The sequence below is a fragment of the Nannospalax galili genome, unplaced genomic scaffold, assembly GCF_000622305.1.
Source record: "Nannospalax galili isolate Female #2095 unplaced genomic scaffold, S.galili_v1.0 scaffold321, whole genome shotgun sequence".
NCBI classification, from domain to species: Eukaryota; Metazoa; Chordata; class Mammalia; order Rodentia; family Spalacidae; genus Nannospalax; species Nannospalax galili.
Window position 1 is genome coordinate 2,709,145 of NW_008345972.1, and position 27,924 is coordinate 2,737,068.

The 27,924-nt window shown below is 48.0% G+C and overlaps 2 protein-coding genes across 10 annotated transcripts; one reads left to right on the forward strand and one right to left on the reverse strand.

Moving 5' to 3' along the window:
* Nucleotides 1-803: 803 nt before the first annotated feature.
* Vpreb1 (V-set pre-B cell surrogate light chain 1) lies at nt 804-3,570 on the reverse strand. The gene is made up of 2 exons (XM_029567897.1): nt 3,487-3,570; nt 804-1,236 (listed from the first exon to the last, which is right to left on the reverse strand). Exons 1-2 carry the CDS (start codon nt 3,494-3,496, stop codon nt 872-874), a joined length of 375 nt encoding a protein of 124 aa, XP_029423757.1. The 5' UTR covers nt 3,497-3,570; the 3' UTR covers nt 804-871.
* Top3b (DNA topoisomerase III beta) lies at nt 3,267-26,670 on the forward strand. 9 transcript variants are annotated; one of them, XM_029567893.1, is made up of 20 exons: nt 3,267-3,599; nt 4,291-4,412; nt 8,893-9,004; nt 11,625-11,807; nt 12,844-12,975; nt 13,211-13,317; nt 14,802-14,876; nt 16,330-16,526; nt 16,987-17,143; nt 17,806-17,919; nt 19,282-19,372; nt 20,467-20,621; nt 20,755-20,860; nt 21,137-21,283; nt 21,401-21,574; nt 23,273-23,401; nt 23,853-24,002; nt 24,347-24,447; nt 25,072-25,273; nt 26,084-26,670. In XM_029567893.1, the coding sequence occupies exons 4-20, from the start codon at nt 11,738-11,740 to the stop codon at nt 26,563-26,565; spliced, it is 2,589 nt and encodes an 862-aa protein (XP_029423753.1). In that variant the 5' UTR covers nt 3,267-3,599; nt 4,291-4,412; nt 8,893-9,004; nt 11,625-11,737; the 3' UTR covers nt 26,566-26,670. The 9 variants fall into 9 exon arrangements, with proteins under 9 accessions (XP_029423753.1, XP_029423754.1, XP_008840417.1 ...); XM_029567892.1 differs by having other exon boundaries at nt 3,561-3,842; XM_008842195.3 differs by lacking the exon at nt 4,291-4,412 and having other exon boundaries at nt 3,485-3,599.
* The last annotated feature ends 1,254 nt before the right edge of the window (nt 26,671-27,924 follow it).

A 27,924-nucleotide genomic window follows, 5' to 3' on the forward strand; every position in this document is an offset into this window, starting at 1 on the left:
GTTAACAGCATAGCCACACTGTTTACTAATCTGTAGCTGTTTTGTGCTATAAAGACAGAATTGAATAGTTTGACTCAAAAAGCCAAGACAGAGTATGGCCCACAAAACCAAGAATAGTTACAATCTGGCCCTTTACAGAAAATGCTTGCTGGCCCCTGTCATTGTATCTCTCCCAACCCTGGTACCTTTAGTGCTGTCTGGAAACATCTGGGGTTGTTACACATGTGAGGGCCATCTGGTATGTTCAGGCATCTGGTGGCAGAGGCCAGAGATGCTGGTCACCACCCAAAATGCACAAGACAGCCCCATGACAAAGGGCTGTCCATCCCCAAACATCATTAGCACCAAGGAGCAGAGCCTACTCTAGACCTGTCACTTGACACCTGCTCTCCCCCAATGCAGAGGCCCAATGATGGTGTTTCCTAAGCTCTTTGCTCTGTGACTGTGGAGATGCCAATAGATGGCCCTGTCCTTGGTAAGATGGTCCCCCTCTAAGATGTTTTTGTCATCTACTTGCCCCCATGATTTTCAAGAGTAGAGTTCAGGTAAGTGTTGTCCCTGGTGTCTCTAAACTGAGTGTGATTGGTCAGGTTCTTGGGACCTTTCACCTGGCGGTTCTTAGATTGTTTCTGAAATCACACAGCAGCCAGACCAAACTAAGAAAAACAGCTTTAATTCTGTAATCCGCCCTCCAATGGGTCTTATGAAGACACACAGAGATAAGGAGAAGCTGAGCGACTCCATCTCCTTGGCTCTACACCCCAGGGCTCCACCCCTCCTCCCCCCCTACCAGCCTAGCCCAACAAAGCCAACCATTTCTTCAGTTCCAGGTCTCAGGGTCTCGGATTGCCTGGGAGCCTGAATCTGTAGCCTACTTTTCTCCTCCCATCTCCCTCACCATCCCTTTCTCTTTCTCCTGGCTCCGGAGCCCCGCAGCACAGTAATACACAGCCTCATCCTCAGGCTGCAGCCCAGAGATGCGCAGATATCCCTGGTTCCTAGCAACATCTTTGGATCCAGAAAAACGAAAAGGGATGTTGGGGCCCTGTTTCTTGTCAGAGTGTGAGAAGTATCTCAGGAGAAACCTTGGAGGGTGTCCCGGCCTCTGCTGGTACCAGTAAATGCTGTAAACATTGATGTTATGGTTCCTGCTCAGAGTGCAGGTGAGGCGGATGGTGGTTCCAAGGGAAGAAGAGGCTGACAGTGGTTGATGAAGCATGGGATGAGGACCACAACCTGAGAAGATAGAAGAATGTTGGTCCCCAGGGCAGAGTAAGGCAAGAAAAGGGGACAGGAGGCTCCAGGCCCCAAGATTCCCTTACCTGTGAGGTGGACCAGCAGCATGAGCAGGACAGAAGCCCAGGACACAGGGTGAAACCTGCAGTACTCTGCCTCCCATGGCCACTGCTCCTGAGGCCTGTACCCGATGGGCAGTACTCTCCTCCTTGTTCTGAGGAAAGGGTCATTGTACCTCTGGTTCTTGCTCACCACCATCCCAGACTTTCTGAGGTTTGCAGAGTCCCTTACCAGAATAGTCTGGTGACAGACTTTGTGGCTCTAGCTTTGTCCTGTGGAAGTGTTCTGGGAGGAAACACCTGCTAGAAACTCATGGACCAGAACCTAGGAACTGGCTGGTGGGCTCATATCCCTGAGGGAGACTGACCTCAGTTCCCCTCCCCCCAAGAAGCTGAGCCCCACAGAAACAGATTTTCTGTACAAATTTAAATGCCTGGTGAATTGGGACAAGGGGATATATTCATACATGTATGAAGCAAAAACATCTGCCTCATACAGCAGGAAATTGGGGGCCTCAGAAAGAGTAGAATGTTCTGTCCCCTCCCAAATTCAGCAGAGCCTTCAACCTGGCTCTTTTACCTCCTAGAACACAGTAAAGTGATAAGGCTTCAAAAAAGCAGTAAGGGCCATGATCTGATAAGACAAAGGGAGAGCTATTTTTTCAAATTTCTTCACTCCTGCCAGGAGATTACAAAGGCATTTTAAATAGAGACAATCATGCTATCAGACTACTGATTTATCAGACTGTTGAAACAATGTACCCACAAAGAAAATTTCCTTAAGAATCTCATGCTGGGGTAAAAGAAAGGCTGAAGCCCTGGTTCCAGTCATAGGAGGAACCTGCCTCCATGGAAGAGATTTCACTCAGTTCTGACAATTTATCAGATCACCTTGAGCCAAAGATGGGTGGATGATAATGACCATGACTGTTAATTAAGCATACCTCTTTCTCTCTACTTAACTGGAACTTGGGGAAGACACTGAACCTCTTTATTTGTTCCTCTATCAAATATGGCCACACTGTATAAATCTTCTTTCTCTCCTTTTTACTATTACTCATCTCTATTTACATTTTTTTAATTTAGGGGTTGAAGAGATGGCTCCGTGGTTAAGAGCACTTGCGGCTCTTGCGGAGAACCCAAGTTCAGTTCCCAGCACTGACATGGCAGCTAATAACTGCAGTAACTCCAGTTCCAGGGAATCTGATGCTCCCTTCTGGCCTTGCATGCACATGGTACACTTATGTAGGCAAAACATTCATAGACATTAGTTACTATCACTCATAACTAATTAATTAATTCTTACTTATTTTGCGTGTGCATGAGGTGGGGAGCTCATGGCCCATGCACTTGCAGCAGAAATCAGACAACAGCTTGCAGAACTGGTTCTCTCCTTCCACCATGTGGTACTGGGGATCAAATGCAGATCCTCAGGCTCAGCAGTAAGTGCCTTTACCTGCTGAGCTATCTTGAAGACCCTTACTTGTCTCTTTAATTGATGTATTAAGGGTGGGTGGCCAATCCTAGCTCTTTGGGGCTGTCAGGCCTAGACTTGTACCCTAAAAATTCTGGTAACAGGGATTAAGCCCAGGAGTTTGAGGCCAACCTGGGCCACACATGAGACCATTTAAAAATAAATGAAAATGATATTCTAATAAAGTCATGGAAATTATTATAAATCTTCCATGATTCTAATGCCATTAACAAAAATTTTTATTCGTCATCTTCCAAATATATTACCACAGATAATTCACGCCACAATTTTATTTTGTTTTGCTTTGATTTGTTTTGAGACAGCCTGTAGTCCAGGTTGGACTGAAACTTACTATGTAGCCCAGGCTGGCCTCTAACCCTCCACCTCAGCCTTCGGAGTGCTGGATTACAAGTATGAGCCACCATCCCTGCCTCACAGATGTTTCCGGCACTGAAAGAAGCCTGCTATCTGTAGTTTTAAATTTATTTTAATTATTAATAGCATCTGTTTTCGCGATAATTCTCATAATCAGGGTAATCCTCAATATTGTCTCCCCTAGACGGGGTTTGGGGGACCCACTCCAGGTTGCGGCCAGACCAGGCCGAGTGGAGGCTGGCGGACTCTGGCTGCACCAGGCCTGGGCAGGCAGAAGGAAGAAGCGCTAGCAGCAGGCCCTGCACCCGGAACTCAGCAGCCTAGGAACTCGCAGACACCTACGTGCCGGCATCGGAGTGCAGACTGGGGACTCCACCAGCGGCCGGACCCGGAAGTAGGTTCGCGGTGTCCACCCGGAGAGCCTGCCCGGAGCGAAAGTTGTAGCGGCGCAGTGGGTGAGCGGTGGGCTGCAGGCTGCTGGAGGAAGCGGAAGGCGCGGGCTTTCCTCCGGTATTTCTGGAATGGTAGCGCAGCTTAGACCCCGGCCAGGACGCGGGGGAGGGTCCCTGACCGGCTCCTCCTTCTCGCCCTCCAGCCGGGGTCAGCGGCGCCCCGCAGGCCCGCGCTGGCCGTGGGTCTCCAGGGTGGCGGTGGGCCCACGCGCGCGCTGTGACTAATGCTTCTCCATCGGCTCCGAGGTGAGGTTTCCCGGGTCCCACGGGTAGGGAAACTGAGGCTCGGGGAGGCCATACTGCTGCAGGCTACAGTCGGAGGCAAAGTTTTCGCTCCAGTCTAGAGGCGGCCGCTGTTCCCTGGCTTGACCTCTGCAGAGGGAGGAAACGTGTGTGAACAAATGAACTATAATCCAGGGTCAGCCACTGACGAAGAGAAGGGAAGAAAGGCAGTGACCTCATCTTGCCCGAGTTTCCCTCCTGCCTTTGGGAACCGTACTGTAACAGGCCGGAATATCTTGGGTTTGATGGCTAGAGGGGCAAAGAAGTCCACCCTTTTCCAAGTCCCTTGTCACTGATCTGAATTGTTCAGAACTGCAGTTTACCTTTCCAAATTTTGGACCGGCTGGTGCAAGTTGTCAAGGTATCAACAGGCTAACTTGCTACTTTCTCTTGAACCCACCTTTCTTTCTAGCTACTGGCCCAATGTGAAGTGTTTGCCGTCAACATCTGATTAGCACTTGATTATCTTACTCTTCAAAATAGGACAAGCTGTAGCCTCAGCTCTGGCAGACAAGACTGAACTTCTTGTATCATGTAGGTTATTATTAAAGAGCCTGTTTTATATATTTAAGCATTTATATACAAAAACTTAGCCAGGCATATTGGCATATGCCTGTATTCCCAGAACTGAGGAGTTGAAGGTAGGAAGATCAAGAGTTCATGGCCAGTCTTGGCTATGTATGTAGTGAATTTGAGGCCATCCTGGGCTATATGAGACACTGTCTTCAATGCCCAACCCCCCCAAAAAAAACCCAAAAATTTTTGGAGGGTGCCAGGGTTTGAGACAGGGTCTCCATGTAGGCCCAGATGGCCTGGAACTCCCTGTATAGACCAGGCTGGCCTTGATGTCACAGAGATCACCTGCCTCTGCCTCCTGAGTGCTGGGACTAAAGGTATACAGCACTAGACCAGGCCCTTAAAAAAAAAAAAAAAGCAAAATCTTAAGTAATAATAAAACAAGTCAAAGCCAGACATGATGGCACACGCCGTTAATCCCAGCACTCAGGAGGCAGAGGCAGGCAGATCTCTGTGAGTTCAAGGCCAACCTGGTCTACATAGTACGTTCCAAGACAGCTGGGGCTACAGGGAGACCCTGTCTCAAAAAACAAGCCAAAAGTATAAAAATGGTGTATAAGCAACATGTGAAAACCATCACATTCCATTCAGATTTTCTCACTGGTTTCTGTTTTGAAATGGAAAATATGCCTTAATGGAAAATAGGGAAATGTTAAAATTAATCACAGTTAAGACTGCAGAAATCTTTTAAGAGGTAGAACCTGATCTAAGTAAAGAAAAACATTTTCTGCTGGGCATAAGGAAAAGTTTCAACTCTATCTCAACAACTTCCTAGGTGACCTAGTAAGTCGCTTTCTCTGAAACTTAGTGTCTCTTCCTTTCTGTGATGATTGTCAAAGCCCCTTTCCCTGAGTTACCTGATTCCATACCCCTAAAAGAAGGAATTATTTTTTAAAACAGCATATTGCTATGGAGCCCAGCATGGCCCTGACCTTATGATCCTCCTGCCTTACTCAGCCTCCTGAGTGAAGGGATTACAGGAATATGCCACCACGCCTGGCACTAGGAAGTGATTTTTATTTTCCCTCTAGTGAAACAGTGATTCTCAGAATATTACAAAGTCCCCATGTAGTACTGAAATGCTAGAATTATATTTCTTCAGCGTCAAAGCTACTGAAGACAAGTGTATATCCAAAGTGGACAGTAGTTGCACAGTCTGGCAGATGAACAAACACTCTGAAATTGAGAAGTGTCACATACCTTGTGTATATTGCTCAGTTGTATTCCCTTTCCCAGATAAATGGCATAGTCCTGTTCATGATGCCATGGCAGAATGTTTCTCTCTGAAGTGACTGACAGTCTATTATCCAAAAACACAGGATCTTGGATGTGAAGGGGAGTGGTAAAGATATAAAACTCCCACAACTTTGAAACAATGGAAAAAAGAACGTTGAAGAGAAATGTTTACAACACTATAAATTTAAAATTAGTTTTTAAAACTGAAGGATCTATAAGCATTCTATTCACTTTATAGATAAAATTGTATTCATATATTCAGGCACTCATTCAGTGACGATTGCTCGCCATCTCGTACTTCCTATTAGAGTGAGCAAGGCAGAACCCCTGTTCTCCCAGAACTTGCTCATGTTCTAGGAGCTATAAGACAAGAACCTCATGGAATCTATATCAGCTTAGTGGTAAGTGAAACCATGTAGTAAAACAGGGCAACAGGATAAAAGCTTAGAACACAGTTCTAGACCAAAGAGCCAGGTTCAAATCCAAGTCCTGCCACTCAGGCTCTAGTGTGACCTACATTCCTACTCTAGGGCAGTACAGTAGTATGACAATGCCCTGCCCCACCCCACCCTACCCGCAGCGGCACTGACTAGACTTGTTCAGTACCTGGTCCTACTTTGAAAGAGACAGGAAACTCAAAAGCCTTCACAGAACAATTTCCTTCCCATTCTCCCTTCTGGCCTCTGGTTTCTCTGGGTGAGAGAAAAAAAGTCCCTGGGTCTTCTTTAAACTTCACTTCTGGGCCTCTGACTTTGGTAGAACCAAAACTTCTCCAGAATGGAGAGCAGAAGTTAAAGTTGCTTCATTCATTCATTCATCCAACAAACTAGGTGTCAAAGATACAGCAATTAATTAAATCCATGGGAGAAACAGACCTGTGATACCAGATATGATTTTCAGAATGGGACAGGTCAGAAAGAGCAAATAGAAGAAAGGATGACTTAGGCAGAGTTCTGAAGGTAAGAACAGCCATGACTCAGAAATGTAGCAGATGGCCCAACAGCTCACCTGCAGACCACCAGGCTATCGTTCCTGGAGAACTGGCTCTTTTTCTTCTGTGAGATTGTATCTTTAGGGAGGACATCCAAATTTTTGTTTGGGGTACTTTTTATTTCATTGTGGTCCTGCAACAAGGGCTGTGGTGGACAACCCAGACTGACAGACACCTACGAAGGATTTTTCATTGACATCAACATCTCTGTTGTTTCTGAACAGTGGCTCTTGCAGCCCTCTTAGTGCGGTGAAATTCATTGTCAGTTGTTCTTTTTCATCAGTCATATATATCCATAGCACTACATTTAAAAGACTGTGGCAAGCAGGAACCACACACCCCCAGTCTAACACCCTCCCTAGGACAACTGCTTCTAAGTTGTTCTCAGACACATTTGCCTTTTGTAAACAAGCATGCGTGTGTGTGTGTGTGTGTGTGTGTGTGTGTGTGTGTGTGTGTGTGTTTGATCACTAGTGGCAGTGTACTATACATGGCTTAATTGTTCAGGTTCCCTGTATAATTGATCATGGCAATCTGGCTTCTCTTTTACTTACGTGTCATATTTGTATGTAACCAGTTCCATATTGACAGAGGTTGGTTCTGATCTTTTACTTTAAATGACAGTGTATTTCCTCTAAGTGTTGTCACCCAGTCCACAGTCACTCCATCATAGTCCTGTCCTGTCTCTCAGGCACTCACTTTCCACATGGACAGGCTTGTTAGCACTTACCACTTGTTTCTGTGGTTGTCTCTCAGACACTATGCCCTTCCCAGGTCACTACTACCCAATCCTGTACATATTCCCCACTCCTGCCAGCCAAGAGTTGCTTCTTCTGGCTCCTTAACATCTAGCTTCCTGCCATTAGAGCCCAGGGAGCACAGTGGTGTGGGCTGTCCCTGCACCGTCTCCTTACTCTTCACCCTCCCTGGACTTGGGGCTGCCGTCTTGATCATGCCTCTCAACCCCTACCCTCTCCTCCCTCATATTCACCTAGAAGTGCCACCTCCTGCCCTCCCTTGCTTCCTCCAAGAGGATTTCCCAGCCCCACACTGCCTGCATACCCTCTCCAGCCTCTTATCCTTGCTCTTGGCCAGCCAGCTGCCTCACCCCTTCCTTTACCCATCCTGGCATCACTCCAGCCCTTCCCCACTCCCTCCTCTTCCTTCTGCTCTGTTGGGATAGTTCTTATCACACTGGCATGTCATCCATCTAAAGCAAAATGAAACACACTTGAGATTTTCTAGAGTTTGTCTCACTTAGCTTTCGCCTCTGTCACTCCATAGCTGGTTCCCATCAGAGTCACTGGGAGTCATTCAGCTGCCCTGTCACCCAGCCTGCATTTGACAGTGTGATGGTTTCGACTGGAAGGCTTTTTTTCTTGGCTTTCTGGCCTCACCTCTCCTGCCATACTCTAATGGCTCCTTTTCATGCCTTAGAGTTGAAGCTATGTTCCTTCCGTGTGCCCCTATGGCTGCCTCCACCACACCTCAGTAGTCAGTGAATACCTGAACCACTACTCCTGAGTGCTACCTTGACCTGCTTCTTGTGTTGCCATCAGCAGCAGGAATCCTTTCTTCAGTTGTCTGAGCGGAAGTCTAGAGGTTATCGGTGGTCACCCCCATCCCAGTCTTGCCTAGGCTCTGGCTCTCTCTAGGGCCCAGTCACCTCTTTCTGTGTGTCAGTCAGGGGGCACACTCCAGGGCAGTCCTCCACTGCTTCCTAGGTCTCCCACCTCCCACGCCACCCTCTTTACTGCCCCTCCAACAGCCCAGCCACCTGTCTCCAAGCCTCACCTTCCCTGGTCCTTCTACCTCTCCCAGATGCTATCTAATGCAGTCCCTTCTCCTCCTACCTATGGACACCCAGCACTGCAGTATGAGCTCTAAGAGGACATGACCCAGTGTTGCTTTGTACCATCTTTCCTGGACTGGACTCGACCAAGCATGTTAATCAGTAACATCACTGTATTAACTGCTTTCATCTCTATGCAAGGAACTGCTGAGGAAGTGCACTTGAACAGATGGCTCCAGTTTAGCGCCTCACACCAACACTGGCTGTGCTCTCAAACTTTGTCTTTACTCCTAAGTACAGACTTGCTTTAGCTCTTAATTTTCTTGATGAATATTGTCAATTTTCAGATTACAAAATTCTAATTTCTTGGGGGGGGACTTTATTTTTATTTTTAATTATGTGCATGTGTGTGCCCACAGAGACTGAAAGAGGGCATTGGATCCCCTGGAACTGGAATCACAGGTGGTTATGAGCCACCCTACAAGGATACTTGGACCCAAATCCTGGTCAACAATCCAATCAGAAAAATGGGTAAAAATATAAATAGTTATAAATAAACAGAAAGGAAACTCAGATTTTTATGTGTGTACAGGTGCACGACGTAGGCCAGAGGTCAGAGGTGTTCCTCCATTGCTCTCCACCCCATTTTTTGGGGACAGAGTCTCTCACTGAACCTGGAGCTCACCGTTTCTGCTAGACTAGCTGGCCAGTGAGCCCCAGAATCTGCCTGTCTCTGCTCCCAGCACTGGGATTATAAGCACATACACCATATCCAGCTTTTTATGTGGGTTCTCATGTTTGCACAGCAAGCACATTACCCCCTGAGCTGTCCCAGGTTATGAAGTCAGTATCCCACTTTTTCACCCAGAAGGTTACCCAGTTGTCTCAACAAAAGTCTTTGGGTTTTTTTTAAATACATAAAATACTGTATTTTAAACATCAGTGTTGCTGGGCATAGAGGCTCATGCATATACTCTTGGCACTTAGAAAGCTGAGACAGGATTGCTACCCGTTCAAGGCCAACTTGGGCTACAGAATGAGATCCTGTCTCAATAATAATGCTATATGTATATGGATCAGAAAGACTGGAGGTATAGTTCATTGTAGGGTACTTGTCTACCATACAGCCCTGATTCAACCCCCCAACACAACAAAGAAAAAGAAAATATTCATATAGCTTTGTGGGGTTTTGGGTTTTAGTTTTGGTTTTTGTTTTTCTGCTTGGCCAGTAGGTATAAGGTGACATTTCAAGCCCAGAAATCTGCAGCAAATACCAACAGAGATTTAGATGTGAAATCTCCATGTCCTCTTGGGGAGACAAGGTATAACTGAACATAGCACAGTGTGCAGTGGGTTAAGGCAAAGGCCAGGCCCCAGAGCTGTGGATTTCAAAAGGAAAGGTTTAATTCTGGTAGCCAGTGCTAGAAGAGTTCTTTAAAGAAGAGCTCTGTGAACTGCAAGTGTAACTCTGGGAGACCACCTGTCTGGCTTGTACAGGGGCCTGGATTCCATACCCAGCACCAAAAAAAAAAAAATTTTCTAAACAGTATTTCACATGTGATAGAATATTTCAGCCAAGAAGCACAGAGGTTCCAAGGAGAGAGAGTATGTGTGATCTTTTGAGACAAGGTCTCATGTAGCCCAAGCTGACCTCAAGCTTACTATATAGCCGAAAATGACCCCTCTTGGCTCTACCTCCCAAGTGCCCAGACAGACGTTTTTTTTCCTATCAGATGAAAATTCAATTCAATCAGAGCATGGCCTGTGAGGCGATATGGGTAGTGAGGTAGGTAGAACAGTAGCTAGGAAGAGCTTGCTGTGTGCTGCTGGGGACTGGACCCTCCAGTTACAGCATCTTAGGCCATATCATAGGTTTTTGGAGTAGGAGGGCTAGCCTAGACATCTGCACTAGATAACATATATCCCTGGACAGCCAGTACCCAGCCAGGGAGAAGTGCCCCTCTCAGCCTAGAAACCCAACAGAATTGATACATGAAAGGAGAGAAGGTAGTTATTCCTCTGCCTTCAAGAGATGAGTCCAAAGCTATGTACCCCCAGAACCAGCCCAAAGAGTTAGGCATCCATACCTGCCCTAGCCTGTAAACCCAGATCTATAGGCTCAGTATCTTTCTCATCATGAATTTAGCAACAATTGACATAATATCATAATGTCATTTCAGCTTGCCCTACATAAAGCCAGATTCCCACTTTCTTTAACCTTGTTTTAGGCTAGATGTCTTCAAGTTTCCCTAACTTTTCTTTTTCTTGTCCTAGGCTTTTTATTTGTTTAATTTTGTTGGGTTTTATAAAAGCAAGTTTCCTTAGGGGTAAGGGTACAGCTGAGTGGTAGAGCACTTGCTTAGTGTGTTGGTGGCCCTGGGTTCCATCTCCAGCACCAAAGTAAGAAAGGAAAGTCACTTATCCTAATGGCATAGGTCTGTTGAAAGTGTTGATATTTTAAGTTTTTTTTATTAGCATATATATTTTTTAATTTTTATTATATTTATTTTGTGTGGGGGGGGGCATGCGCATGCCATGGCACATGTATAAAGGTCAGAGAACAACTTACAGAACCCTTTTCTTTCCTCTTTGTGGGTCCCAGGGATCAAACTCAGGTCATCAACCTTGGTGGCAAGTGCCTTTACCCACTTAGCCCTCTTGCCAGCCCAGTTATTAGCATGTGTTAATTTTATGTAGTTATGCTTTATTGTAATATTTTCATACATGAATATAATGTATTTTTATTATATTCACTCCTAATTGCCCTTTATTTTCCCACTCCCACTGATTCCCTTTCTCTTTCCAACTAACCCCCTTCTACTGTCATATCTTTTTATCCTTTGTCTTTGTGTGTGTCTGTGTCCCAGTGTCCCAGTGAGTTTCATTAGGGTATTTATAGAACCCAGGCACTTTACCAGTGGCTACACCACTGAAGAAAATATTTCTCTTCCCTCAGCAACCTCATCAGTGTGCATATAACAACACTGTAGTCCTTCCTCTAGCTTGTCCCCTCTCTCTACTCTCTCTTCCACAATGTTCCCCGGTCTTTGGAGGGAATGATAAAATGTCCCATTTATGGCTGACATTCTATAGTCACTTATTCTCAGCACTTTGACCAATTATGAATCTGAGTGTCTTTCCTTCTCTTTAGGAGTCAGTATTGACAGTCGTGTTGAACTGCAGCGGAGCCATTTCTGAACCTTTCTTTGCTGTTGTCCTGGTCTGGGTATAGCGGTCTGAGGGCCCTGTCAGCTGAGTGCAGGAATGAAGACCGTGCTGATGGTGGCAGAGAAGCCGTCCCTGGCACAGTCCATTGCCAAAATCCTCTCCCGAGGTAGGAAAGAACAAGCACTAAGCTGCTTTATTGCTTTGATCTATAAGTGCATTCATTTGTGCTTTTTAGGACACTTCTTTTTCCAAAGTGTGCCTCCATCTGCTGAGTAGATTCAGATTAGCAGGCTTTTAGGAAGCCACCAGTAGCAAGTCACTTGTGATGTGCTTGTCCCCACGTGTGGAGCACGAGGATTGAGGCCTCCAGGAAAAAACAGGTTCACAGTGAAGTTGAAATTGTCGTAGTTGTTAAGGTTCTGGACCATTTGGGGGCATTGGTTAAAGCAGCAGAACCAATCCTGAAAGGAGGTGAATCTGACCATGTCATGGGTATCGTCACCACTGAGCACCTGCTAGGCCCTTGATGTGGTTGCAGTTCCATCTTCTGCACCTCACATTACCCAGAAGTGACCAATGGGCTAAGACCCAGGGAGGTAGAGGAAGATTTGCCCTTCAGGCTCCACTCTACTACCAAGGTGGTCTGTAGGGGGTTGTTTTCCTGCTAAATAGGAAGAGCATTTAGATGCTGGGTGCCTTGCAATGGCTGGTATCCATCCTGACCTCCCTTGGTTCAGCAGTTGAAGAAGGAAGAGCTTCTAGTTAGGCTGAGAATGCATAGTCCTAAGATCCAGAGGGACCCCAGAAGGCATCATTTCATCACCAGAGCCCAAGAATGTTTGGCTGAGAGACCAGTTTTGGATATGATAATTAGAAGGTTTCTGATGACCTTAAATTTTGAGTAAAGTAAGGCAGAATTCAAATTGAAAAGTGAAAACAGAAACACAACAACTTGAGAGTGTCTGCATCTAGTTTCCACCAACCTGGAACTTTGTTATAAGCCACTGTTAAATTGTTCACAGATACTTTTGTCCCTGAGCACCATTAAGTCTCAGTACCTAGTTACCTGCAGTGGCCTGAGGAATGTTGCTATTGACCGCTCTGGGAAGGAGGAATCTTGCCCTCTGAGAGGCAGCATATAGGCCCAGGGACCCACAGCATCTGCAGCTCAGCCTCACAACTTTCTGTCTGCTTCTCTCCAGGGAACATGACCTCACACAAAGGGCTGAACGGGGCATGTTCAGTGCACAAGTACACAGGAACCTTCGCTGGCCAGCCGGTCCACTTCAAGATGACATCTGTCTGTGGTCATGTGATGACCCTGGATTTCCTGGGTAAAACCCCCCTCCCTTATGCCTCTGTGCTATGGAAAGGAGCCCTGTACATTACTGCCCAGGGTCCAGTTACACCTACATCCAACAGATCATAAAGTGGGTAGTGACTTGGGTCCCTGGGTAAGGTACCCCCACCCATCCCTGCATGATAGTGTCACCATTTTCCTAGCTGCAGAGGCCACGCCTTTGTGAACTTTGAGGTGAGATTCAGTGTCTACATGGATATGGTTTACAGGAAAGTACAACAAATGGGACAAGGTGGACCCTGCAGAGCTGTTTAGCCAAGCTCCGACAGAGAAGAAGGAAGCTAACCCCAAGCTGAACATGATCAAGTTCCTTCAGGTACAGGAGTGGAAGCTCAGCAAGGAGCGCCCCCCCCCCCCCAACACACACACCTGGCTCCCTGCATCATAGGTGCCACAGCTGTCTTATCCCACCAGTATCTGAGCCCTGGTCCTCTTCTAGGGTACAGAGGCCTTGGCTGGCAGCTCTGGGCCCATCTTTCTGTGAGCACCCCATCCTGGCCCATCAGATACTTTCAGGCCTGGCCCCCTCTCCTGAATATCCTTGTCACCCAGGTTTGGAGAGCAGACTTTGTGCTTTTATACTGCCATAGTTAAAGGACTTTTTCCCAATTTAAAGACAGATATGCACAGACTATGAAAAAACTAGAAAATAAAGGTAAATTGAAAGAAGAAAAAAATTTTCATAGCCACATGATACAATACAACCACTGTTAATATTTAAGATTATTTCATTTTAGCTCTTAGGCTGTTTAGTTTGGGGCATTAAGATCGTATTGTAGGAGAGGAAGAGGGCATGTGAAAGTGAAAAGGGGGCAAGAGCCAATAATGGGGGCTAAATACAATCAAAGTACATTGTGTACATGTTTGAAAATGTCAAAAAAAAAAACAGTTAAAAAAAAGTAAATCTGCTTCAGTCTTTATTTCCCTCTTGGAATTATAGAGTGCATGCCATATTTTGTGACCATAATAAAAGTAGAAGTTTTAAAATGTCAAATTGTAGGAGCTGAAGAGATGACTCAGTGGGCAAGAGTACTTGCTGCACAAGCTTAAGAATCAGGGTTTGGATCTCAGCACCCATATAAAAAGCTGAGTGTGTTCATGTATGCATTGTAACCCCAGCACTGTAGGAGGCAGAGACAGGAGGCCCCTATTTGGGGCTTGAGGCCCAACAGCGTAGCTCCAGGTTCATTGAGAGACCCTGTCTCAAGAGAACAAGGCAGAGTGGTGGAGCAATATACCTGACATCCTCACACACACACACACACACACACACACACACACACACACTTAGAGACACATACACACACACTTACACACACAGAAACACATATACACACACATACCTACAGTAGCAAAAAAACCCACATACCCACACACACACACACACACACACACACACACACACACACACACACACGCTCCCATGCTTGCACATACATGCATAAAGATCATACTGCATTTTTTTTGAGACAAGGACTGTGTAGCCTTAGGTCTCCTGGAACTTGATATATAGACCAGGCAGGCCACAAACTCAAAAAAATCTGCCTTCCACTGCCTCCTGAGTTCCACCATCCCCAGTTTTTCCTCTATTTATTTATTTACTTATTTATTTATTGGTGTGTTGTTGTCGTTGTTGCCATTGTAACTTTTTATCTAAAAATATGGCAATTCTAAACCAAAATCTTTTCTGAGTGCTGGACCATTCTCACTGCAGCCAGTTTCTTGCTCAGCCCAGACTCTGCCTCCTGTCCCCAGAGGGGAGTATCACAGGAATGCATGTCAATGTGTACTATGTGGCAGGTGGAGGGCAGAGGCTGTGATTACATCGTGCTGTGGCTAGACTGTGACAAGGAAGGGGAGAACATTTGCTTTGAGGTGAGTATGGAGCCTACTGTGGTTCCCTTCAGACCTTTCTCCCATCCTCCCTGATCTTACACAGTCATACCATTCCTGAGGCTAAAATAGGGTATAGTGGTTTAAAAAATGTCTTCTCCCACTCCTTTATTTTGGAAATTCTATAGCTACTTTAAAATGCACAAATGTGGGCTGGCAAGATGACTCAGCAGGTAGAGGTGCTTCCTACCAAGTCCAGTGACCTGAGTTTGATCCTTGGAGCCCACATAGTGGGAGAGAACAAATTCATGCAAGTTGTCCTCTGGCCTCTACACTCTCAGCATGGCACATGCACAGTTGCACCTATATGCAAACGCACATACAATAAATAATGGTTTTTTTTTTAAGTTTTCTAGGTAGATGCAGGTTTCAGAATTTTCAGTGTCAGGCCTAGCTCCATGTAATTAATCACCTTGGTATGGTACCAAGGCCTCTTCCTCACCTCCTACCTCATACATCTTCTGCCCCATCCCAGAGAGCTCTGCCTTCAGAGAGGCAGGTGGTGGGCTTCGCAGGTGCCCTCTGCCATGGCACCTTAACGCTGCTGGTTATGCCTGCTGATCCTATTGGTGCCCCTCAAGCTGTGGCTCCATACAGGTCACCTCCATGCCCCTATACCCCAGCTCTCACCTGGGGCCATACCCCGGTACAAGATATGGTTCCAGTTAGACAGGAGCCCAGGGCACCCAGCATTCTCATGCAGCGCTCTGCAAACTCGAGTTCACATGGTCCCTTCCCAAGTGCTGCATCTCCTCTCCGTACTCTGCCCTCAGAGGACCTTTGCCTCTGGGAGTAGAAATGATAGCAGCTTGTGGGGCCTTCTCCCTTCAGAAGCAAAGCCACTTCTTTCCCATAAGGATGCTGCTACATGGCCCTGTTTCTATGGTCGTTCCCCTCCCCCTACATAGCCTTCTTAGTGAGTCTCAACTCCAGGACCTCCCATGTGGGTCCCCACCCACATGCTGGGCATGCCTGTTGCTTTCTCATTCTTACTCATTTCCTCTTCCTCTTCTTTTTCCTTTCCTGTCCTTAATCATGTAAAAAGTCTACTCATCCTTCAAAGCATTCTCTGCTCTCAGAGAAAATAAAGAGGGAGGGATTTGGGGTCATGCGGCCCTTTGCACACTTGGTATGAGCATTCCCTGGATGCTTAGGAGGAGAGCACAAGAGAAAGGAGAGAGGATGGCAGATGCTGGGCAGCAAAAGAAATGGGGGAGGGGGTAGACATCTGGACATGTGTGCAACTGGAAGGAAAAAGAGCCAGGTGGCAAGGGATTCGTGGAGAGACTGAGGCTTCTAGAAGAGCAAAGGTATGTAGGACTGTCTAGTAGGAATGGGGAAAGGTTAACCCTGAAAGGAAGCCAGCCTAGCAGAGGGGTACAAAGTGAGAGTCAAGAATCTTGGGATTAGCCACAGCCAGGATCCTTCCTCTCAGGTCCTTGATGCCGTTCTGCCCGTCATGAATAACGCCCACGATGGTGAGAAGACAGTGTTCCGGGCAAGGTTCAGCTCCATCACAGACACAGACATCTGTAATGCCATGGCCCGCCTTGGTGAGCCAGACCATAATGAGGCACTCTCAGTGGATGCCCGCCAGGAGCTAGACCTGCGAATCGGCTGTGCGTTCACCAGGTGCTGCTCCCTCTCCCCAGCCAGCACAAGCACACGTACACACTCTCCCTTTAAACAGGACACTGCCTTTCCTATGCCCCTGGCCTGCCCCTGGGCCTCTGGGATCCTGCATAAGCAACCGGATATGTCTATGTTTTAAAACCCCTGAAGAAAATCATGTTATTAGATATACACCACACAGGCCACAACTTCGTAAGCAGAGTGTGTTTGTCCATACTTGGGGTCCAGGACAGTGTTCAGGGGTAGACTATAACAGAAGGGCACCCCATCCTCATTCCATTCTGTGTGCACAGTTCCTATATGATGGCCTCATCCTCTGTCACTTACACTCTTGTAAGCTTGGCACAGCCGCCTGTGTGACCTCCCTACACATATCCCCAGTCCCCCAGACTGGACTTAACATGGGACTTGTCTAGAATGAATTCTTGATCAGCCGTTTTCTCTCCCTCTTCACCTCTAGGTTTCAAACAAAGTATTTCCAGGGGAAATACGGTGATTTAGACAGCTCTCTCATCTCCTTTGGGCCATGTCAGACTCCTACCCTGGGATTCTGCGTGGAGAGACATGATAAAATCCAATCCTTCAAACCAGAGACCTACTGGGTACTGCAGGCCAAGGTTCTCTTCCCTTCTCTATTCCTGTTGTTCCAGGTTTGAGTGTGGGTTTTCCTCCATCAGCATCCTATGGGCCCCAGGCAGAGCACAAATGTGAGTTACAGTACTCAAGAGTGGTCTTTGGAGCCCAGGAAGAAGGGGTGCCAGCATTCATGGGGGCAGTGAAGCTAGGCTCATCTGTCCATTGAGCCCTGTATTTGAGTAAGTAGGAATGAGTTCCACTCTTGCAGTGCAAGGTGAGATCACCCATCACCCGTCCAGCCAATATTTGCAGTGGTAAATTTCAAACAATGGATTGAAGCCATGGACTTTCAGAAATTGTTGAAGTCTTCAGAACTAATTCTTATATAAAAACTTCCTGAAGCTTAGCATAAGTTTAAAACATACAGAGTTGCTCTGGTTGTCCCAGGGCTGTGGGGGGATGGGAGGGTGCTGTTTTGCTAACCAGGTCTTGATAGGCAGAGATAGAATGAGGTGCAAGTCTATTTTGGTGCTCCTTAAGGACCCAGCCCCATTTTCGAATACCTGATCAGTGGGTGCCAACTTATGGATCCACAGCTCGACAGTTATGTTAGAGCTGGGCCATCTTGCTCCTGGACTGAAACCAGCCTGCTCTGCCCCAATTTTCTTCCATGTAGTGTGCTCACCTTTTGTTGTTCTTACAGGTTCATACTGATAAAGAAGAGTCGCTCCTTTTGGACTGGGACCGCATTAGAGTGTTTGACCGAGAAATTGCCCAAATGTTTTTAAACATGACAAAACTGGAGAAAGAAGCCCAGGTATGCCTTCTCTACCTTTACCTGTTACATCTCTCCTGGGTGGGCTGGCCCTAGAAACCTAAGACCAGAGGAATCTCTATGACCCTAGGCCAAGTCTTTCTCTTTCTGCAACACAAATGGCTTCTTGGACAGATGAATGGTTACTGACACGTGCATTCCTAACATACTTCTACCTATGCAGCAGCTATGAAGCGTTGCCCCGGGTGCTGTCCACACCTGAGATGCTGCCAGGCCCTTTCCACTGTTTGTTCCAACAGACTCAGGTGCAGGGTTGCTTTTCTACAATAGCCAAAGCTACCAATTGCAGATGGACTTGTGTGTACATTGGTGAACTTGCCTGAGGTCACACAACTAGCAGGTCTAGGATCCTACCCTCAGCTTTCATACCTCTCTGGTGGTGTTTCTTAGAATTTTTCTGAATCAGAAGAATATGCTTCTTGGCTATTAGGAAGAAGATGATGCAGCTTGACAAAGGCTGGCTGCACAGGACAGGACCAGGTCCATGACCATCACAGCAAAGGCCCTGCAGCTGTGACGTCTAATCACTGAGGCTCAGCCTGGCCTTCTTCAGCCACATTCTACCTGACTTTTTCAGACCTTGCTTCAGTGCTATTTTATCCAGGCTTCAGCTGATTTGGGCATGAAGCTGCTTCATGCTAGTACATTGATGACAGACCCTACCCCAAGTGATCCTAACATATGATGCCACATATACACAAATGCCCTCAGCATTAACACCCATATTTGTTAGTCGGGTATCTAGAATATGCTGCCCTGGCCAGTCTGCATGGGATAAGGAAAGGCAAGGGACTGGGCTCGGTTGTTTGGATTGTTTTTGCAGCAGGCCAAACAAAGAGTTGTTTTTTCCTCAAGTATACCATCCTGAAGGTAGGAAGCTCACTAGACAAGCATGATCCACAAATCACTTGAAAATGATTACCATTTAAAATGTGTGCAACTTCATATGGAAATCCTCACTTCTCTTGAAAAAGAGGAAGGCCTAGCAATGCTAGTAGTCTAGTTGGCAGCACTCACAAACAGCCAGCAGCAGCCACGTCACTGGCACAGCCCAGTGCCATCCCCAGAGCCTGGCCTATGTTGATTTCAGTGGCATTTACATCTACAGTCCCTTCCTCAATTCTTCCCCATTCCTCCAGGTTTTCTGTTTCTTGGAGAAAAACCAGGTTTTTCTGTCTTTGTCTGCTTTCCTGATCCTAAATAAGTGTTCAGTTCAGTCTTCAGGCTGCTAGGGAAAGTGAGTTTCAGAAGTAAGGAGACCAAATGAATGAATCCACATCTTTTCCTACATATCTCGATTATGGTCTCTTCACCCTCTGAAAGATCACTCCATCTGTCCTACAGGTGGAAGCTACAAGCAGGAAAGAAAAGGCCAAGCAGAGACCACTGGCTCTGAACACTGTAGAGATGCTACGTGTGGCCAGCTCAGCTCTGGGTACGTAGAGACATTTCTCTAAAGCCCATAGAGATATCTTATGGCAGATACACAGCAGCCCTTTTCAGCTCTAGCACAGGGCAGGGCCAGTATCCTCATCCATGCCAAGTACCTCATGGTGCTGTAATGGTAGAATCTGAGCCTTCTGTGAGTTTTGCTCTTCTTTAAGTTCTGGAATAGGAATGATTGCCATTCCATGGGGTTGTTGGTTGAACCTTTTCAAATTTATATGGAAAGAAGAAAACACAGACCACTTCATTCCCGGTCCTGAGCCTCTGTTTATTTACAAGAAATGGGGCTGTGATATTACCTATCTTTGCATTGGTGTTCAGATTAATGGATGTGAAATAGTATATTTCAACAGTAGCAATAATAGCATTAGCCAGCTAGACACAGGTATGAGCATTATCTCTCTAAACATTGCTTCCTCAGGTATACGAAGAGTTAGGCTCAAAAACTGGTGGTCTTTGACAACTGTATCCTAAGGCAGTGCCCTTGCAGAGCTTGGCCCTTGAAGATTCAGTGATGCCATCAGGTGACCACTAGCCAAGTATCAGCTGCCAGGTTAGAGAGTGGCAAGACAAGCTCTCCCTCATCCCAAAGTGCTATGAGCATGGAAACACCCAGGGGCACAGAAGTGAGGATGTATATTTTGTTGTAGCTCGAGAGGGCTCAGCAGCTCAAAGTCTTGGTTATAACTGCATGGCCAGAGTACAGGGAGCGGTGTTCTGAAGGCTCAGTTATCCTGTGTGTACTGTAAAGGTGGTGCTGTGGAGCAGTGAGTGGTATTGCACTTTGGACCTGCCTTTGCAAGTTCAAACTGGTGGTCTTTGACAACTGTATCCTAAGGCAGTGGTCTCACAGAGCTTAGCCCTTGAAGATTCACTGATATCATCAGGTGACCACTAGCCAAGTCCCTAGAGATGTTTTAAGACAGATACACAGCAGCCCTTTTCAGCCCTAGCAGAACCTACTCAGAACCATGCTTGCCCTCTAGGAGGTGCTGGCCTCCTTGGGAGGAGCAAAAGTGACCGGGCCTGTGGGTAGGCCCCTGACCACTTTCCAGGCCCCTGAACCTCCTGTTTTGTTCACAGGCATGGGCCCACAGCACGCCATGCAAATAGCTGAGAGGTTATACACACAGGGCTACATCAGCTATCCACGGACAGAAACTACCCACTACCCTGAGAACTTTGACCTGAAGGGCTCTCTGCGGCAGCAGGCCAACCATCCATGCTGGGCAGACACGGTGAGCAGAGTGGGCCCTGCCCCTAAACCACACTGCTGCTGTGGCCTGGGGACAAACTCAAGCACAAGCACTTGAGCTAAACCCAAGACCACAGGAAAGCAGCCAGTCTGACATAACTGCTCTGCCTCCTCAGGTGAAGCGGTTGTTAGCTGAAGGTATCAACCGCCCACGAAAAGGCCATGATGCGGGTGACCATCCTCCCATCACACCCATGAAGTCAGCCACAGAGGCTGAATTAGGTATTGGGTACTCCCTTCCCAGCATCCTCACACACATTCCTTAAGTTTCCAGGGTGTGAAGGGCAAGCTGCAACAGCCACATGGCACAAGTGGACAGGGTCAGGCCTTCCATTGATGTAGGGTTCCTCAGCCCGAGCCCCTGGCTTGTGTGTGTGCACACATCCACACTTTTCTTGGGCTTAGTAGAGGCTATTTGGTACCCATGCCAAGGCCCTGCTACTGGAGGACAATGTCTGAGCCTGAGCTGGCCCCCTGGTGACCACTGGACTTTTGCAGGGGGTGATGCATGGCGGCTCTATGAGTACATCACCAGGCACTTCATTGCCACAGTGAGCCATGACTGCAAGTACCTCCAGAGCACTATTTCCTTCAGGATCGGGCCAGAGCACTTTACCTGTTCAGGAAAGACTGTCATCTCCCCAGGTAAAATAGTGAGTCCTGGGGTGTCGGGGTCTCCTCTCTCCTCATCTCTGCAGACATGTTAGATCCCTGAATGGCAGGCCCAGACAGAAACCTCAAGTGGCAGAGGTGTCTCTCTAGGCTTCACGGAGATCATGCCCTGGCAGAGTGTGCCTCTGGAGGAGAGTCTGCCCACCTGCCAGAGGGGCGACACCTTCACTGTGAGTGAAGTGAAGATGGTAGAAAAGCAGACGAGCCCACCTGACTATCTGACCGAGGCTGAGCTCATCACACTCATGGAGAAGCACGGCATCGGTGAGTGCACCTGCCCATTCCCCAGATCCAGGGTTTCCATCCCCCAGGGCCTGGGCCAGGGGGCAATGCTTGCAAACCTGCCCAGTGGCCCATATGTATTTGGCCCTGCACTGGTCCACAGGCCAACATATGGTAACTGGTGGCCCACTGTATAACCTGTGGATCCAGGCAGACTCATGTAAAGCTGCTAACTAGACCTTTACCATCAAGACCTGGCCCTTGCTATGAAGACCGCAGCAGAGTCTTGTGTGCTACAGGGCTAGTGCACACTGACAGTGTCCACCAGGCTCAAAGTTAGAGCAGGTTGCTGAAGGATTCCTGAGTCAGAACAGCAACCTCCTCAGGACACAGAGCTTGTCTTAGAATCAGGGTATGGGCCTACTTCTCCCCAGGACCAGCATGCCTAAAGTGGATTTTGACAGTAGCCTCCGCCTGCCACTAGTATAAATGCTACTCCTCAACATCTTTCACCCTTTCTGTTGACACACCAACCAGTGCTGGCTAAGAACCCTTTCTATATCCTTGGCATCTGGTGGCTACACATGAGACAGTGTTCTGGACCCAGTAGCCAACATAAGAACAGTGAACACAACTCTTATGTGACCTTCTGAACAGGAAAGTGAGTGAGGACAACTCTGTTGAACAAGGCCCAAAGGGCAGTATAAAAAATTTGACTACCTGGGCATAGTAGCTCATGTCTGTAATCCTCCATGTCTATAATCCTAGCATTCAGGAAGCTGAGGCAGGAAGATTGCCACAAGTTCAAGGCCAGCCTGCGCTACAAAGTGAGACCTTGTCTCAAATAAATAAGTAAAATAAGACTTGACTATAGCACTACCCAGAGACCCAGGTCCCCACACTGGCACAGTGCCATGTGCAGACTGCCATGGTCAGGGCCAGTTCCTGAACTTGGCTAAGAGCTGTGGGACCTTGAGGGCTCCTTAGCCTCCAATGTCAGTTTCTTTTCCTGTGAAACTGCTCCGAGTAGCCGTGGAAAGATACATGCTCCCCTGTCAGTACCAACAAGTGTGCAGTCAATGTTAAGTTTCCCTTGTACCCCTCTGACTAACAACCCAGTTAGAATGCCTCATCTACCGCTTTGCCTTCTCTGCCAAGAAAACTGTGCAAGATGAAGGGAGCTGCATGCTGGAGTAGGAAATACGCATTGGGGTTAGTGAAGGGCCCTGAAGAGAGGGAGAAGGTGAGAGACTGGAAATGGGTAAAACCAGCCTGGTTAATAGTGGCTTTATATAAGCTGCTCCTAGACGGGGTGGGTGTCACATCTTCTAGGTGGAAGAGGCCAAGGAGGTTGTGTTTAATGGTTGCAGGATATAGCTTATGACCTTAGGAGAGTCCCTTAAACCCTCTGAGCCTCTGTCCTTAACTGTAAAACTAGAATAAATACCCAGGGAGACATCCGTGGACTCATAAGGCAGTACACAGAACACTCAGTGGAGTACCAGCACCATGCAAGGGCAGTCCTGCTCTGTCTTAGGAATCCTTTCTGCACCATGGCTCCTGGCAGACATATACAAGACAGCAGTCTGGACCCAGTGTGACAGTCCTGCCTTCTGTGGGTAGCTGGGAGGAGCCAAGAAGCAGGGTCCCTGTGACAGGTGGATGACATTAGAATACACAGTCTAGGACATCTTTTGGGGGCAGGCTGAGGAATACCCAGGGCCATCCTATGCATTCTAGGGACCGATGCCAGCATCCCTGTGCACATCAACAATATCTGCCAACGCAACTATGTCACTGTGGAGAGTGGTCGTCGGCTCAAGCCCACCAACCTCGGCATTGTCCTGGTGCATGGTTATTACAAGATTGGTGAGTCTCTCAACCTACTGCCTCTGGCCAAATGGGCTTCCCCAGCTCCTCCTTAGGCTGTGGCTTTGCTACCTCCTATAGTTGCTTTCTGCCCTCATGCATTCCCCAACTCCACTGCAGAGGTGCTACAGGGACTCAGGCATTTAATGGATGAACAGATAGGTAATGGGTACAAAGGGGAAGCAAGGGCTCTTCTGAAGACCACACCTCGGTTCTTTGCTAAGGTGCCTCCAGGCCTGTGAGAGATGGAAAAACCCAGCACAGACCTAGCCATTCTGTACAAGAGTTCTACACACAAGACTTTCCCAATAGGAAATCAGGAAATGTCTGGGGACAATAGGAACTGCCCTTGATGCCCTCCAACTCTATTGACAGGCAGCCAGGGGTAACCTGGTAAGTGGCAGAGCCCTGGGTGCCAGTCTCACAGCAACATTTACCCACTTGTTCATAGATGCAGAGCTAGTGCTCCCCACCATCCGAAGTGCAGTGGAGAAACAGCTGAACCTGATTGCCCAGGGCAAAGCCGACTACCGCCAAGTCCTGGGCCATACCCTGGATATCTTCAAGAGAAAGTTCCACTACTTCGTTGACTCTATTGCTGGTAAGACCTGCCTGCCTCTTTCCTGCCCCTCACGAGGACAGCCACCTGAGGCCCACTCCTGGGTCTGGGCTCTGGGGCCCCTGCAGGCCACAGCAGTGATACCTCCTTGTTGGCTGTTGTCAGGATTAAAGAGCAGGTGAATTAATACCCACACCAAGAATACACGAAGCTGATGAACGGGGCTACAGCTCTGCACTCTGTCACTGAGACACAGTCACACTTGGATCCTTGACCGTGTGTGGTGTCCTTCCCTCCAATTCACCTAGTTCTACGAAGCCACCTGTTGGAGGGAGGGCTGCCAAAGACCAGGAGGGACATGACTCCTGCACTCTGCTTGCTCTCAGGCATGGATGAGTTGATGGAAGTGTCCTTTTCACCCCTGGCTGCTACGGGCAAGCCCCTCTCACGCTGTGGGAAGTGCCATCGATTCATGAAGTACATCCAGGTATGTGGAGGGTGAAGGGCTGTGGCCACCTCTCCTAGCCACAGCATTCTATGCGCTGACATCACCTCAAGCCTCTACTTTGTCATTAGTCACAAAGAAATAATGTTCATTGTCTTGGTTGTCATACAGAATGATTGCAAGGCCTGAATCAGCACTGGTAACACAGGGGCCACATGTACACGTTGTCCATTCTTTCTTGCTATCCTGGATATTATAAACACTGGAACCTTACATTTATGTATTGTGTGTGTATATGTACACCCATGTGCCAAGGCCCACATGTGGAAGTCAGAGGGCAACTTACCAGAGTCAGTTCTCTCCTTCTACTCTTAAGAGTTCTAGGGATCAAATTCAGAATTCAAGCTTGTCAGCAAGCATCTTTGCCTGCTAAGCCATCGCACAAGCCCTATGCAGAGACTAGAATGCCTGCCTTTGTGTGGGAGGATAAGTGTCCTAAGCTTCATCCCAGGGGTTAAGACATTCTTGCCTGGCAGTGAGTTCCACATGCTGTATAACCCGTTGATTAATCTGAGTTGCCTATTCAGTGCTGTGGAGAGAAGGAGAGTGGGCAGAAGAGTCAAGCCTAGCCACCCTGGTATCCTTCTTGTCCCTCCTGTCCCATAGGCCAAGCCAAGCCGCTTGCACTGCTCCCACTGTGATGAGACCTACACCCTCCCCCAAAACGGTACCATCAAGCTCTACAAGGAGCTCCGGTGCCCATTAGATGACTTTGAACTGGTCCTGTGGTCGTCTGGCTCCCGGGGCAAGAGCTACCCACTCTGTCCCTACTGCTACAACCACCCACCCTTCCGAGACATGAAGAAAGGTGAGTATGGTGCCAGGCTGCCACTAGCCTTACACTTTTAATGTGGTTCCTCACCTTATCTATCCCTTCCCACACTCACCAGTAATGAGACAGAGACCCCAGGAAATACGTGAGACACTACTCAGGCATGACTGGCCTATTCGGCCTGCTGGGTCATAATGGAACAGGCAAATTGCTTACTTAAGATCTGGATGGGGGCTGGGCTAAGTGAGGCAGGCAACAGATAGGGCCATCTGGCAAACAAGCACCCGAGGCTCTTACAACTGCTGCATCTCTCCGTGCACCTTTTGCTAGAAAAAGGAGAGCTTGTGTCCAGGCTGGACAGAATGCCAAGCCAGGAACCAGAGAGGTCCATTGCCTAGCACACTTAGCCACTCTTGGGTGTTACCATCCCCATCACAGACTGGGGGCCAGCACCTGTGTTACCCATGGCATTTAGAAGGAGCTTCAGTCTACACCCAGGTTGCCCTGTTCCTGCCCTCCAGTGGCTTCCAGTACAGCAGACAAGTACCAGGTGACATGACGGCAATGTGGAGTAGACAGTAATAAGCTACAGAAGCAAAGTGAGGGTTGAGGGGTCAGCCAGAATCCTCCAGGGGACATTGAAGACAGAACTTGTAGATGAGCAGACAGTGGATTGATGCAGTTGGAGATTCAAGGAACCCAGGCCAGTGTGAACAGGAGAATGCCCAAGAACAGGCTGAGTACCACTTTGTTCTGGGGTAGGGATCCAGTAGTTGGAGGTACTATGAGCAGCCAGGGCTGAAGGAGCCAGGGCAGGTGTGAGTCACAGGATTATTCTCTCCTCAGGTATGGGCTGCAATGAGTGCACACACCCCACCTGCCAGCATTCACTGAGCATGCTGGGCATTGGCCAGTGCGTGGAGTGCGAAAACGGGGTCCTGGTGCTGGACCCCACCTCCGGCCCGAAGTGGAAAGTGGCCTGCAACAAGTGCAACGTGGTGGCACACTGCTTTGAAAATGCCCACCGAGTGCGGGTGTCTGTGGATACCTGCAACACCTGCGAGGCTGCCTTACTTGATGTAGACTTCAACAAGGTCAAGTCTCCCCTCCCTGGCAGTGAGACCCAGTATACAGGCTGCATCTTCTGTGATCCAGTCTTCCAGGAGCTGGTGGAGCTGAAGCATGCAGCCTCCTGCCACCCCATGCACCGAGGTGGGCCTGGGAGGAGGCAGAGCCGCGGGCGGGCCCGGGGCCGGAGGCCTCCAGGGAAACCCAACCCCAGGCGGCCAAAGGACAAGATGTCAGCCCTGGCTGCCTACTTTGTATGACAGCCTATTTGCCATCACTCCAGCTCTGTGATACAGACATATCACGGTGGTTGTTTTTGAGTCCCTGAAACATTAAAATGCTTTTTCTTTTGTGTTTTCTCTGGAGCAAGATGCCTGGAGCCTTTTACTGGTGAAATAGTCAAAGGGTTTTGTCCCTGGAAACCTATTAGAATTCCTCTTCCCCTTCCTTCCTGTGCATGTCCAAGTTGCACCCCGCTCTGCCCACACCGTGGCAGTGCCTACAGGAAAGCCACCAAGTCTGTAGTTCATACCAACTCTGTGTGTAGAGTAATATGGCTGTGTACACAAGCAAGAGACAACCTAAGGCTAGCAGGAAAATGGACATCAGTGGCCCTGCAACTGAAAGAAGCCCTGAAAAGCCAGGTGGAGCAGGTGGGGCTAGAAGTACTTAGCCTGATTCTGAATCCCTTGCCCACTGCCTGGGTCCTAACCTCTCAACCCTAACCTGTATGTTTATGAAAACTCAGAATCTCCAAGCAAGCTTGGCATATGGAGCCTGTGTGTGACTCTGGTGATATCCTGGGTCTATTCTAACTCCTTGTGAGCCTATATTGTCTCAAACAGGCAACTAGTTACCCCATTGAACCTGGTCACATGCCAAGTTTAGAAAATACTCTAAACCAGACTGCCCTGTGGTAGCTGAGTATAGCCAGCTCTCTGACAGCAGCTCCTTCCTGTTGCCCTTCAGCCACCCAGCGAAGGGTTTCTGTTTTAGATGTGTTAGAAACTGACTCCACTCTGACCATGGGGGCAGGAGCCCAGCAAACCAGCTCTCCAGACTGTTCTGTAGAATGCTTGAGAGCCAGGCCAGGAATGTTCCTCACATGAACTCCTTCCTCAAGTAGATGTGCAGTCATACCAGGGCAGGTAGACTTGAGAGAGCCATAAGGGAAGTAGTAGCTCCCACGGGAGTCCACATAGCCCTACCAGGACCTCCCACCCCTGCCGTAACAACCATAGCCATGGAGTTCCCTGGAACTATTTGAGAGCCATTATAGAAACAAAGAATATGCAACAGGGAGAGGTGACACCTTGGGGAAGCTGCATAGCAGTTGCTGGCATGTATTCCAGAAGTATGAGCTACAGGGTTTGAAAAGGCCTCTATCCCATCCTTTCCACTCCAGTCAAATTCTGGGCCTTAAATCCAACCACATCCCCGAAGCCCAAGCCTTCAAGAGACTTCAGATTGAAATCATCACAGTAGCCTTTAAAAGACAACACTGCCAAGTGGGCACCCCATTGCAAGTAGCCTGGGAAGTTAGGAGAGGTTTGTGTTCCCTTCCTGAGGTCACAGGCACAGGTCACTGAGATTTTAAAAGCTGAAGAGTGGTACAGCTC